Below are 15,519 nucleotides of genomic sequence, written 5' to 3' on the forward strand. Positions count from 1 at the left end.
AAACAGTCTTTGGACACTAGTAAGAGGGTTAATTGTGTGTGAGTAGGCATGTATGTTAGGAAATACCTATTGAAAATAAAGTCCTGCATTTGCTGGAAAAAAAAAACACTCTTAACATAAATAATGTACCAAAAGCTTATCTGATTATGTAAGTCCCTCAGTTTCAAGTGATCAAGGATAATCAGTTGCCATATGTCCTAACTTAGAAGATCAGTATATACCTATTTTGTAGACATTTATGGGAAGTAATATTTTTCCTTTGTTAATAAATTCCTTCTAATAGACCATAATATTTTTCTTAAGAGGAAGGTTTAGTGTCATTGTTTCTTCTGAGAGATTGTAGTTGTTCTTTGAAGGTTCTTTTCTACTCCTAAATTTTCTTGGTAGGATTTATTAAAAGATTTTAAAGCCATATTATAGTAATTTTATCTATTTTCTGTTAATTAAATATTAAATTCTAGACCTAGATTTGAGTTATTAGAAATAAAGTATATGACTAAAGGCATTCTTACCAGTAACATATAGAAATCATGTTTACCATTTTTATATATTTCCAAGAATTTATAAATGACTTTATAATATGTATATTGGATTCACATAACTTTTCTCTTGCCAGATGATGGACCAAGCCAAAGTGATTCTGTTATTGAGACTGCCATGACACTACCAAGTGAATCCAGAGTCAATGTACATGCTATCGTTACATTAAAAATATTAGACTATAGGTATGTAATTTTCTTAAACACTGCAAAACATATAGAAAACTTTGAGAAGTAATCCTTCAGATAAAAGGAAAGTTGGTGAGGAGGAATTCATCAGAGTATATTTGTACTTAGATTAATAGCAAGTGATGGAAAAATAGTGATGAGATAAAAGCATATTAAAAGTCAGTGAACTTAAATACCATTCCTTCAGTGATTTGTATTTATTATGCTTAAGAGGTAGATGTTTATTACTATTGACATTTTTGTAATAAGGAACATTTTGTTATAAAAATAAGATGAAAGTATTGTTTGGTAGTAAAGTTTTTTGACTCAGCAAGCAGTATCAAGAGAGGATTTTATATTGGGAAAGACTCTACTAGTAAATAAGAAATTAATATCAGTTAGTTAATGAAGACCTTAAGCAGGCAAGGCTTGAGAGGTTGTACCCCATTAATACATCTAAGCCAAGTAATATGCCATAATAATATTATGCTCTAGTACATATGTATTAAACCTGGACCAGTTGCAATATTGGTGTATAAGTTGATATAAAAGTCTAAAAAGTTTATATTATGGAAATGTATTTGATTGGGGAAAGAAGATACCTATGCAAATATTGTTAAGTATTCTTTCAGTACTATCTAGGCAACAATGATAAAATTAACCAATGCTGTCAAAGCTTCTACAGTGATTAGTTCATGTCTGGATATTGTAATGAAAATACAAAAGGATACAGACTGAAGTTCAAGTCAGGTGACCAGAGTTATTCAGTTATCTAACAGTAAGCATTGGTGTCTGGCCTCTTTTCCTTAATGTGTCAGTAGGAACCACTGACCTTCTTAAAGGTCAGGATACAGTTTCTAGTTCAGATCAATTGTTTCATTCACATTGTTTCCACCTCTAGTCTAACACTATTTGATGTATATAGAAATCCCTACTCTAAGCCAGCTTCCTTGTTTGACACTGTAATACAAGATGTACTCTTCCATATTTATATTTGTATCCCTCTTTTCTCATAGCATAGCATGGTAGCTTAGCATGCTTCTCTTCCACATAATATACCCATTTATTAATAGACATTTTTGGAACCAGCTAGGTTTCAAATCCTATGCTAGGTGTCATAATACACCAAATGATGATGAGACAGACTTGATTCCTGCCTTAGAATTTTTTTTTTCTCTGCCTTCATTCCCTCATCCCTGAATGGAAACGATTTATTGTGTCCGTATTCTGTGCTGGGCAATGTACTAGGTATTTTGCATATGCTGTTGCTTTTAATCTTCCAAACAATCTATAAAGTAATATTGATACAATTTTATTTGAGATAGCAGCTCCCACTTTTTAAAGTCACAGATAACAGGGCGCCTGGCTGGCTCAGTTGTTAAGCGTCTGCCTTCAGCTCAGGTCCTGGGCAGGCTCAAGTCATGATCCCAGGGTCCTGGGATTGGGCCCCGCATCAGGCTCCCTGCTCTTTGGGAAGCCTGGTTTTCCCTCTCACACTCCCCCTGCTTGTGTTCCCTCTCTTGCTGTGTGTCTCTCTCTCAAATAAAGAAATAATATCTTTTAAAAAATAAAAATAAAAACAAAGCCATAGATATCACAAAAGTATTTTAAAGATAGCACTGAAGACCATACATCTTAGATTGTTTTGATTCTAAATTTATTATAATTTATTTTCCTCAGAGACTTTAATTGAAAAGGAGTATTCCATTTAAAATATAAACGATTCCCAGTATCACAGCATAAATGCCTTCAACTAAATTTTTTTGAAAGGGTGTAATCTTCAGTGTTCGATTACAATAAATCAGTTCCCCCTGATTTGGGCATTTCTGATTAAAAAGATAAAAATCCTATTGACACATAGAAGATAAGGCCATATAGCAGAAGTAGAAGGTATAAAAACTGAAATTTAGGCTGTCTTTTTACCTATCTGTATTACAGTGCCTTTCTTACAGGTTTCTCTATATTGGACTTTATATTTAATAATTGTTTTCTTGTTCATAAAGTCATTAATTTGGCATTCCATCAACAATTTCTAAGTGGATGATGTATTAGGTATTGAAAATTATAAAAGAAGAATGTGGGGACAAATGGCTAATTATAACATCAACAAATTGATAAATCTGCAAATGTCAGAGTACTACTATACTTTCATTTAAGATTAATTGTATGCTTTATTGAAAATCTTATTGAAAAGGAAATTTATTTACATTTATATTTGCAAAAGGTCTGGCCCACATAACAATCAATAGTTCTTCAGATTCTAATTTCACAGAACTGAGGTTAAGAGAAAGTAGTTTTTAAAAAAGCTCCTTAATGGTAAAACCAGGAATGGTTTAGTCTGAGGCCACTACCCTGTCTACCTTGTCACATGCTAAAGGATAGAGAAGTTGGCTCAGAACCTGTTTAGTATAATGTTGACTTTTCTTTTTTAATTTGTTTTATTTATTTTTTTAAAGGTTTTATTAATTTTACAGAGACAGAGAGAGCACGAGCAGGGGGAGCAGCAAAGGGAGAAGGAGAAGAGGCTCCCTGCTGAGCAGAGAGGTCAACGTGGGGCTCGATCCCAGGGCCCTGGGATCATGATCTGAGCCAAAGGCAGATACTTAAGTGACTGAGCCACCCAGGCACCACAGTGTTGAACTTTTAGAAATGATTGTTACCTTGCAGCTAACTACATAGCTAAATAAAGTTGACAGATAGTCCCTGAGAAAAGGGATGGCAACAGCTTTAAAGTTATAGATTCGTTCTATTCTGAGGTAGAGGAATCCATTTACTAATTACGTCCATTACTGTGTGATTTCTAAACATCTTGGACTCTGAAGATATATCTAGTTTTATTCACACTGAGTATGTGAATGCTCAGAAGGTATGGTACAATGTATTGTGATACGATATGTTGTCTGAATTCTTAATGGTGAATATTTTGTGAGTTTGTAGGTTTTGTGGCATTCTTCTTCAGTGTTCTTCATAAGCAACTGCCTTCTGCGTTGAAAACACAAAATCTTTAAGGGCCTTTAAAAGTGAAAAGTAATAATCATATCTTTCTGGACTACTAAGGATGATGCATTTTTAAACCATTTTTCATTTAGTGATAAACAAACAACTTTAATTCCTGATGAAGTATTTGATGCAGTGAAAAGCAACATTATCACTTCCGTTAACTTCAGTAAGAATCAGCTTTGTGAAATTCCTAAAAGGTGAGTATTGTTCATGATGTCATTTCTGTTAAGTTGTGACTCATTTCAGTTGTGTTTGCATCTCAGTGACACGAATAATGATTTTTCATGTTTTTTAATTTAAAACATATGTAGAGTTTTTTTCATTACTGATATTTGAGGGATTTAACAAATTACAATTAAGTATTCTCTGAGACATATTAACATCAGTTCTGAGAGGTATATGAATTTTTTAAAAATTGATTTCTTTTCCTTTTACATTTTAAACATGGAAAATAGGTATTAGGATTATTAAAAGTATAAATTTTTCCATGTAATGAAATACTAGAGGAAAAGTGTTAAGATACCATCAAGCCAGGTCCATGGGGATTAATAGGAATTTTCATTTTGGGCTGTATGTTAATGAATTGCTAAGCCACTGAATTTTTCACTGATAGTAAAAGCAATAAAAAACAGATAATCCTGTTAATATTTTCCTCCCAGAAAAGGATTCTTTACTATTAAATATTAGAAGTTATGTGCATTGTACTTGTACTGTTCAATATGTCTTTGTTGATATTAGTTATGGCAAATCTTTAGGTTATGAGAGAAAATTAGTTTAGTATGATATGGAACTTTTAAAATGATTGTTATCTTGCAGTAAACTATATACCCAAAGAAAGCTGACAAGTAAAACAACAGTAGGGAAGACAGAATAGGTAAAGAACTTGGACAATGGAGTCAATTGCTTGTATCTGTAACCCAGATCAGTGAGCTGTGTGGCTTTCAACAGGCTAACTAGCTGCTCTTAGTTTCTCTACCTATGAAATAAAGATACTACAGTACATATTTTATGAGAATTAAATTAAATGACATAATCCACACTGAGCATTTAACCAGTGCCTGCACTTAGTAAGCACTTAAGTACTTAAAAAAAAAAAAGAAAGGTGATTGGGAATATAAAATTTGACTGTCAAAAACGTTTTTTCGATTTTTAAAATTTTTAAATAGTCAGACAAACTTTAACTTGCTTTCTGTTTTGCAGGGCCTAGTTTGGAGAATATAGATCTTAAAAGTAAATTAACTTTGAGATTCCATATCAAAAAGAGATCTAGTTCATCTCCTCTCTTGTTTAAAGGGCTTTGAGAATACTTGATAGAAGAACTGAGCAGTTAGATTTGCTCTTAGGATAGGTTTGCCTGGGGGATCCTGGATCAAAACTGGGAATGAAGATGGAAGGAGTTAAAACACATCACCTTATTACTTACTTTCTCATTTTACCTCAACCTGGTAATTCATATGCAAAACAATATGGTATTCTGTTACCTCCATTATTTCATCATATTTTTGGCAATTTAGATGACCAAAGAAGAGATAGTAAGGACATAACTTGATCTAGAGAGTTTCTGAGTAATTTTCCTTTAAATTTTTTTCACAAGTCATACATTTCCTTATATGATTTCCTGATTGTGAAAATAATACTCATAAAATTTTGGACGAAATCAAGGGACAGATCTTTTGTAGTCCTATTGCTATTCATGGCATGTTTTATTTCAAACTGTTTCCCCTTTAGAATTATATATACAATTTGTATCTTAACTGGTTTATTTGTCCTGAGTGTTTTCCTATGTTGTAAACAATACTTTTAAAATCTGCCTATAATACTACAAGTTGATTATGGCAATAAATAAAACAAAACATACTGTTTTTTTTTCGACCAGATTTCCAGAAGAATTACCTAAAGGAGTATGGCTCTCAATACATATATCCAAAAACTTTCCAAGAAAGTTTTATCAGTTACATATCCAAACTCATCTTTCTTTAGCACAGCAGTTGATAGTCTTTTTTCATATGGTTTCATTTCTTGGCAAATCATATCTAACATTTCTTGTTCTTTTAGTTAATAACATGCTTTAAAATCACTAAGGTTGAGTAGACTTACTTAGCAATAGTTAAGTCTTTCTCTTTAAGTCTTTGACTTAAGTTGCATAGTCATGACACTTACAAACCTAGGAATTAACTTAGTGTTCTCTTGAAGTCATGATTAATCTAATGATAATTTGGACAAAAAATACTATACTTTAATAATGTTGACATATCATAGTTTAAAAACTTTCTGAAGTACTCAGATACAGAGAATATTATACTATGCAACCAAAAAAAAAAGAAAACCTGTTAATAGAATACAAACTGATTGAAATTGTGAGAAAAGTAAAAGTTACAGAAAATCTTCACTAGCAAAAATAATATAGGATTTTTTCCTCCTATTGTCTGCTTGTAGTTTTGAAGTTCTGACAGTGAATTCAAGAGCTAACATTTTTAAATTATTCTTGTTTCAGAATTGTGGAACTGAAAGAAATGGTTTCTGATGTCAATCTCAGTTTTAATAAGCTTTCCTTTATATCCTTGGAATTATGTATGCTTCAAAAATTGACTTTTTTAGATCTCAGGTATTTATTGATGTTATTGCTTCACTTTTTCATTATAACTTGTCTTCGAGTTTTGCCTAACATTTGCTTGTTCCCTCATGTTTCCTAAGTAAGTGTGGAAATTGCTCTTTAGTTTATTAATTACATCTTAGGACAAATCTAAAATTAAGCATTTAAGAAATATTTTAATCAAATATCTATCATTTGTAGGCAGTTTGTAAGTTAAATAAGAAATAATTTTTTAAAATAGTAGAGCATATTAACACATTCTTTAAATTCATGCTTAAGCAAAATTACAAATAACCCATGGAAAATGTTTGTTTCCTGTTTTTCCTTTTCTGAAAGTAAATAGCATGAAACTGTCAAAATCCTGTGCTAGCATAGAAGATAGCACGGCTTCTCTTAAGAAGAACCTATTTGGTTTCAAAATATTACAGTAAACACTCAAGGCCAGAAAGAAAGAAAAAGACCCCGAAGACTGACAACGAAAGGGAAGAGACTAAGGCTCTGCAGAAGTAATAGAAAGTTTAATTTAAATATGTCCTAAGTTGAAGTGACAGGATCAGAATTGCCACAGTTCTTTGAGAGTAATAATAAATGACTCAGAGGTAGACAGTCAGATATTTATTTGTTTGGGCTTTAAGTCTTTATTTGTAAGCTATAGCTCTATTATCTTCACTTCCTACTCATGTATAATTACTAGGTGTGCTTTTAGTTTATTTCAGCGGTAGCTCCTCTTGCTCTGCTCAAGCAATAGGTAAATAACAATAAGCTAAGTTATATCTGAGGATTTTTCTACCTATAGAGGCTTTTTTTGGGGGGGGGCTTTTGGGATTAAAGCAAATCTACTAATACTCTGCTCCTTTTAAACGTAGAATTGCTTCTGTTTTGGGGTCCAGTTACACTGTCAAAGCAGTGTAAAACGATATTGTAGGTCAGTATTAATGGAGAGGAGAGAATGGATTAATGCACTCATTACTGCTCTTTTTATTTTTGTCCCATTCTTTAGGGTGTGTGTGTGTCTCTGTGTGTATGCCATTGTTTATAGTTTTAGGTTTCTAACTAAGTGACTAATGTACACTTTTATTTTTTTTTTTATTTATTTGACAGAGAGGGAGAGAGCACAAGTAGGGGAGTAGCAGAGGGAGAGGGAGAAGGAGGCTCCCCACTGAGCAGAGAACCTGATGCAGGGCTTGATCCCAGGACCCTGAGATCATGACCTGAGCCAAAGGGAGTTGCTTAACTGACTGAGCCACCCAGGCGTCTCTAACATACACTTTTTATCTGATACCAGTAGGTATATAAGACTTTAGGAAAAGGATAGAAACCATCAGTAGGGTATTTGGTACAGCTTAATAAAGACAATAGCTGTACAGAGGAAAGAAAAACATAGGTGTAGAAAGTATGACTAACATATTAGTAGGCTTGACTTCTGAACACAAAAAAATTTAGAGAAAATTACCCAGTTGTAATAGGTAATAACCGTCTAGTTGAATATAATTTTCTCACTAATTTCCTATTATAAGTAATTATATAGACTCTAGAATCCTTCCGCCTTCTTGTTGTTAACCTTTCTTTTAACATTGTTCCCAGATCCTTCTAACAATAAATGAGATTCTGTTTATACCCATGCTTCATTCTAAGAATCTTAAAAAATATATGCATTGGGCAAATTGAAATTTTACACTTAGAGGAGAAATGGACTTGCTTAATATCTATGCAGTAGAAAGCCCTAAATTTCTAAATATATAGAATCCTATCACTTTCCTCTTTCATTTTTTTTCCATTAAATTTTACAGCTCTGCTTAGAGTAGAATTTCATGTCTGTATGCAAGATACATGTGTTAAACACCAATCAAATATTTGTGAAATCAAACAATGTGGCATGATTTCAAGGGCCCTATCTGTGAGACATATTTCTGAGATCAGTTTGAAGGAAATAAGTAATTAGTTTACAGTGTTTTGCCCTATTAAATGTATTACTAAAGAGTTGGTTGCTTTATAGGTTGAGTATTGGTATTAGGATTTGGCACACTAATCAAATAAATGAGGCAGTTGACTGATTCAGAATTCTCAGGACTCAACCTTAATGAGATCAGATCATGGACTAACAGAGCTATGTAATTTTTTGTCTGATCAACACTTTATTTTTTAAGATTTTATTTATTTACTTTGAGAGAGCATGCATCAGAGAGAGAGTTACCACTGGAGGGAAGGGGCAGAGGGAGAGGGAGAAGCAGACTCCCTGATAAGCTGGGAGCCTGCTGCGATGTGAGACTCGATCTCAGGACCCTGGGATCATGACCTGAGCCAAAGACGAATGTTTAACGAACTGAGCCACCCAGGCACCCTGATAACACTTTAATTATAAATTAAAATTATACATATTTTCAAGCTTTGTAAATCATCTTTTTCTTTCCAATTTAGGAACAATTTTTTAAATTCTTTGCCTGAAGAAATGGAATCACTGATAAGACTACAAACAATTAATCTATCCTTTAACAGGTGAGAGACAGAACAGACTAATCTATGACTAAGGATTTTTATGTAGAGAATTTGAAGGACTTAGAGAATATACCTAAAAGAACCAAATAAAAAGGCCCCATGTGTTTATTTAAATATCCAGGTTTATTTTCACAGCTGATATCCAGTAGACTTTTTGTTCCTTTTAACAATTTTAAGAAACTTGTAGCCTAGTAGGAAGACAGATATGTAAATAAGTAATGAGGATTGCTGTAGTGAAAATGCAGTGCATAGGTAAAAGTGTTTCCTGAGATTGCCTGAAGGCAGAGGAGATAGCATTGAAACTGAGACTTAAAAATTAGGTATCAGCCAGACACTCAGGAATAGGGCATCCCAGGTGGAGCAACTGGCATGTACTAAGGCACACACATGAGAGCATGGTGTGTTTGGGACAGCTCAAGAAGTTTGCTATGGCTTGGGCCGTAAAGGGGGTGGGGAATAAAGGAACAGAAATAACAAGTGAATTTGGGCATGTGAGTAGTAGTGAGTCCTGTCAGAGCTTTGTATGCCAACTAATAGAGTTTATTCCTCAGTCTGAAGATGCTGCTAATAATTAGGAGTCACTAATATTGATTTGGGACTTATTATCTGGTGACACAGGACTAAGTGCATATATTATCTCATTTAATCCTCACAAAAGGTGGTTTTCTGTCATTATGAGAATTAGAAGTTAAGGAAATCATCCTGAGTGTCTATAAAATTTCTCCATGTAGGTATTCTTCCTTAGTTCGCTTTTACTTCTTGTGAGACAGAATTACTGCCAGTATATTAAGTAAATATTAGATATTTATGTTTTGCTAAGGTTCATATTAATACAACATTAAAGATCTGGGGTTTGAGCCCCGGTGGCTTGCCTCCAGTGGTTGGGCTCTTAACTATATCATTTGTTTTGTATAATGCAAGTTGATTCTGGTAACAATCTAAATATTAATAGCTAATGTTTATTTACTGTATTCCAGCTGAAATATAATCATTCAGTCCTTATAACAAGTGTGTAAGTTTAGTACCATTATTATTCCTCATTTGCAGTTAAGGAATTTAAGGCAGAGTGATGTGTCTGAAATATTGCCTATCTAAATTTCTATTCTGTCTCCTTCATTATTGCTCGTGGTTTTTCAAGTGTAGGTTATATTATTGTTGTCATTATTTAAAAATATATACACTTCTCAGATCTCTGCTAATTTTTATTTGTGAACAGAACTATCAATTCTCTATTGTCTAGTGAGTGCTCAGTCACATTGTCAAGTAATGTCTTAGGGAAGATAGCAAAAGCTAACCCTAACTTCTGTGTCAGCAGGTGAGCTACATCTTTTTAAATTATCTTGTTCATGCATTGATGGGAAGAAGAGGAAGGACTGCTTTGGGGCAGTTTGGTCCCTCTGTACTCCTAGTTATTAACTCTCCAGCCACTCGGGAACTTCAGAGCTGTTTGAATTTATGCTTATTATTGATTTTATCTATTTATCTTTCCTCCCTTCCTTCCTTCCTCTCTTCTTCCCTCCCTCCTTTCTTTTTTCCTTCCTTCCTTCCTTCTACATCAAGACAGCAAAAGAAGGGCAGTATAGGAAAGTAAAAAGGCCACAGCTATAAGTCTCTCCTTCAGCTCATCCCTTGTCTTTTCTAGTCCGTACCACAGTTTATCTCACACTGAAACCATGCCAGCCTCTGTCCCCCAAGAGATCCTCAATAATGTTGCATTAATTGCTGAGTATTGCTCTGAGAGCAGTCAGCCTTCCCTTCTTTTTTGTGACATCTTCGGTGTTGCTTTGGATGAGCAAGCAGCAGCCCATGTTAGTCATCTTTTCAAAAACCAAAAATGCACTCATTTTGGAAGCTTCCATCAACATAAAATATAACTTTCTAATATTTACTTAATATATTGGTAGTAATTCTGTTTCATAAAAAGTAAAAGCAAACTAAGGAAGAATACCTGCATGGGGACATTTTAGGTAGAATCTCAGGAGGATTTCCTTGTCTATTAATGTGAAAAGAAAAACATAGGAGAATTTACTCTAAACTTTTGTTGCATTTGCACAATTAATAGAAAATGTTACAAGTCTATGTGTTAGCATATATTTCAAGGTTTCTAAAATCAGTTCGTTTTCTTAAAATTTGAATACAGGACTTAAACCAAACACAAAATAAATAACCCTAAAGGAAACTATATCATGATATCAAACTTAAGGTCATCTATTTGAAGGAATGATTTTTGCCTTGATTCCAATATAGTTAGGTATTCTGTTCATATTTTAATAGGTTCAAAATACTACCTGAAGTTCTGTATCACATCCCCACACTTGAAACAATTTTGATTAGTAACAATCAGGTTGGATCTGTGGACCCTCAGAAAATGAAGGCAATGGAAAATCTGATGACATTGGACCTTCAAAATAATGACCTCCTACAAATTCCACCAGAGCTTGGTAATTGTGTGACTTTAAGGTAACTACATCATTCTACTAAGTGTTTCCATTTATATGATCAATTCATAAGTTGTTTCTTTTCTCTTGTTGAGGTACTCTCACAGGAAAGTTGAATTAAAAAATTTAATGTTGTATTAAAAATAACAGGTAACAAAATCCAGAATCCCAATTCCATTTTTCAAGTTTTACCAAATAATATATTTTTAAGTTTTGTTTGTATGGTATAATATATGTGTACATATAGTAACTGTTTTCAGATACTTTTGTCATCACTGTATATGTGTATAACTTGAAACTCCACTGCAAAAAAAGGTCAGGGAAATATAAACTCCCCAGTTATGCATACAAGGTTTTTTAAAAATCTGATTACAGGCTATCACCATTTATTTCAAGGCCAGCATGGTCTTTCTTATTCTTTGGTTGACTGTTACCTTAGCCTAAAATGCCTCTACCCTGCTTTTATCAGTTATCAACCTAAATATCATCTTTGAAAACCTTCCCTCTTCTCCAAGCGGAGTTAGTCCCTCCCTCTGATTTTCTATCCTGCTTTGTTTGGACTCATTTGTATCATTTCTTTTTCCTCCTTTAGAAAAAAGTTGTCCCAGTGCCTAGAACACAGTAAGCACTCAATAAGTGCTTGTTAAATGAATATAAAGAGAGTTTAAGATGTCGATAGAAAGCCAAGTACTTAAGCAGAATGTGTCAAAAGGAATTTAATTATTGAAAACTATATATGATGGGCATATTTTACTAGGGCAGCACTGACATCTGCTTTGGTGCCTCATATTAATGAATTTTAAGAGGCAAATACAGTTTGTTCTTGTTATTTGCAATAGTTATATTTTATAAAGTCTCTGTGAACACCAAATTAGTGAATACTGAACCATTATTGCTAGCGGAAGTATAAAGTTAGGCTCTTTCGAGCCTCTGATCACCTTTTCATGAACCAGTCAATATGGAACCTTGTTATATGTGTGTTTCTGTATTTAATATTATTTATTCATTAACATTAAACTATGGCCAAACGACACTATAATTCATGCCTGAATGAAGCTTATCTGGTATATATATTTTCTCAGGAAGGCACACAACAGCCTTCTTGCGTTTAGGAAAAGTAGACAACACTTCAGCACTACACTTGCAGGCCATTTTAAACAGTGACATCACCAACACAAAGTACAAAAATGCAAAAACTGTTGCATGACTAAGTAGACCACAGAAAGGGCACTTGATTACAGTGTGAGAACTGACACAAGAACGGAGAGTATCACCTTTCTGGCCTCAGCTGAGAATGTGCCTAGTGATTGACTCAAAGTTTTTGCTCTCTGTGCATATCCAAAAATGGCCTCGAAAGTGCCCTGTGTATTGATTTTGGGGTTACTAATAATTTTTAGTGGTAGGCAAATTAGCACATATGGAGGCTATGAATAGTGAGGATTGACTGTAATTCATTCCTTTTTATAAATTAAGAAAATCAACCTTCAAAGGAATCCCCACAGCCCATGGAAATATTGAAGATATCATTTAGATCTGTTGTATAATATGGTATGAATCCTTTGGCTTTTGTTTATTCAAACACTTATATTTTTAAAAATTAAAATAAAAGTCTCTTTATCTTATAATTTATTTCATTAATTTTATAAAGAAACAAGTCAACCAGTCCTCAAATCTTAATTGAACCTCATTTTAGAACATGCAAATAGATTTTCTGTATGTATCTGGTCAAGGGAGATAAAGAGCAGGGATTTGTCAATGTTTACCATGGTGGAGGGGGCATATATTGATTACATTATAGCCCTTGGTATACTGATAAGTATGCTCATTCTAATGTGTAAATAGAATTCAACCATATAGTTTATGGTCATTATAAGATTGAGAAGAAGATGGGTAAAATGGTGGCTCACGTCACAGCTCCTCAGTTTAACAGCGGTATGATCTTGGGACACGTCTGTCTGTCTTCTCTGAACTTATGTTTCCTTACCTACTAAATAGGAATATCAATGGTGTCTACATCAATAGGATTGTTAAGATAATTGAGAGAGTCAGTGAATATAAATTACTCAGCACAATACCTTTCCTATAATAAGTATTCAATTAATGTTGTTTGAGTTATTATTGTAGTTCTAATTCCAACTATTGAAATGCTTTGATTTGAAAAGGGACAAATAGAGAAAAATACACAGATTTATTTATAAAATTGCAAATGAAATTAGAAGAAAAGCCTCCCTAATGGAAAATGTTATAATTCTTAATTCTCTCTTTTGTTTAGAACACTACTACTAGATGGAAATCCATTCCGTGTTCCTCGAGCAGCCATATTAATGAAAGGAACAGCTGCTATTTTGGAATATTTGAGAGACCGGATTCCTACTTAAATTGAGAGTTGGTTTTATATCTTGGTTATGTTAATTCTTAGATTTCTTACATTGATAAGTAACATTTTTCTAAGGTATTGTGCATTCGTAATGATGATAGCCACATACAGTGTTCATGCATTTATTCTGAAAGTTTTGCATAAGATTTATCCTACTTTCATTCCTTATAAGATGGGAAACAGTTTCTTCAGAAGTGGATTTTTATTTAAGTTAGTTTGATATTTTTATAATGATAAAGCATTTTTGTAGAAGTGGGATTTTTCCCACCATTTCTGTTTGTGTTAGAATTTAATGTGACCAGTTGATTTCAATATGATAATCTAATTTCTACCTTCTTGTTAGATATAAAATTGAATTGAATTTTATTTAAAAGTGTTCTTTGGCATTTAAAAAATAAGACTTTTCCTTACCCATGATAAGACTTCTGTGATTTGGTTGGCCTTGGTATAAGTTTTAAATTAATAGTCATATCTTGCTTTTGTTTTAATCTAGTTGAAATGTTTCTTGTCTAGCCTTTTCCTCACATTTTATGAAACCATTTTGTCATAATTTCTAACGTAACAGAAATGTTACATGAGATGTAGTTATTGGTAGAGAAAACAGTAAAAGTTTTGTTTAAATTACTCTCATAGTTTTGAATTTAACACTTGACAAGTTTTTGTAAAATAATTTCTTACTATTAAGTTTCCATACAGTAACCTACTACTTGTAGATTCCAGAAATTTGAAGGGGTTGGATCTGCATATTTTTCCCTCAGAGTGCGTTTAAAAATACCTTTTGTTCTTCTTTACAAAAGTACTGAAGAACTTATTTTAATTCTATAGATATCAGCAACAAAAAATAACTAATAACATATACCACATAGAAATCTTTGAAATTTCTTAATAACTTACTAAGCAGATATTTATAAACATTATCTACTCTGTTGGTGTGTTCTAATCCAGACTTGTGCTTTTTTTTTTAATTTCCAGGGCCTTACTTTTCAAATTTACTTCTCATCTTCATAAGACTAAACTTGTAGTCATATGGAAATTTTCTAAAGGGGAATTTATTACAGGTTAACTTGATTTAGTAAAAAGAAAATAGAAATATTTCTGTTTACACCAAAAATGTCAGAGGTAGGCTGATCAGTCATTATAAAACTTACCATGTGATTCTGTTAAGTAGCCAATCAATAGAGTATATGTTAATTTATATAGATAGGTAGGTAGCTAGCTTTTGGGTGATTGAAGCATGCTCATATTATGAAAAAGTGCATTGCTAATAAAAATACAACATGTTCATAATATTTCCAGTATTGATTATAATGGTTGTTTTGGCTTAAAAAAAAAAACCCTTTTCATACTACAACTCTGTGGCTAAGAAATCTGCTTCGATATTAAATAAAGGACACTTTACAATAAGGTGACATTTTATTATTTATACAATAAAGAGACTTTTATGTTATTCAAAACACGTTTTTAAATACTGAAAAAGTTGAGTACACCAAAGCCGAAAAATGGCTCTGCTATACACTGCACAGCATTATTTTAGTCCCTGTATTTTGTATCTGTACAGAAAGCATCTTCAAAATGCATTCTAATCACATTGTACACCTTTACCAATTAGTGTCAATACATAAAATAAACTGGAGAGTACAGCTTGCATTTGCAAATTAACTGACAAAGTAATTAATTTCACTGATTCAGTAAATTTAAAATATAGATTCATAGGACTCCTTTGCACATAAAATGAAGCAGCTTTCAAGGTCATTATGGTCTCATACTGCAAAAAAACCATTAAGTACATTCACAATCTATGTTAATAAAGTAGTAAATATGTCTTCATTCAGTTTTTATTTACATCAATATGTAGTTCAACTAAAAAGTACTGTTAATTGTGATACATTTTTAGCACATACAAAAATG

The 15,519-nt window shown here is 32.8% G+C and overlaps 1 protein-coding gene across 2 annotated transcripts in view; it reads left to right on the plus strand.

Annotated features, from left to right (window-relative positions):
- Positions 1 to 15,013, plus strand: part of LRRC40 (leucine rich repeat containing 40) — a 45,360-nt gene extending 30,347 nt beyond the window's left edge. For both annotated transcript variants that reach the window (XM_080802517.1, XM_080802518.1), the window contains 6 exons: positions 617 to 725; positions 3,797 to 3,904; positions 6,202 to 6,312; positions 8,719 to 8,796; positions 11,071 to 11,256; positions 13,507 to 15,013. In XM_080802517.1, the coding sequence (XP_080658643.1) occupies positions 617 to 725; positions 3,797 to 3,904; positions 6,202 to 6,312; positions 8,719 to 8,796; positions 11,071 to 11,256; positions 13,507 to 13,612 (698 nt within the window). In that variant the 3' untranslated portion in view covers positions 13,613 to 15,013. The remainder of the gene's footprint in view (positions 1 to 616; positions 726 to 3,796; positions 3,905 to 6,201; positions 6,313 to 8,718; positions 8,797 to 11,070; positions 11,257 to 13,506) is intronic.
- The last annotated feature ends 506 nt before the right edge of the window (positions 15,014 to 15,519 follow it).

This window comes from Martes martes (genome assembly GCF_963455335.1).
Source record: "Martes martes genome assembly, chromosome: 4".
In the NCBI taxonomy this organism is placed as follows: Eukaryota; Metazoa; Chordata; class Mammalia; order Carnivora; family Mustelidae; genus Martes; species Martes martes.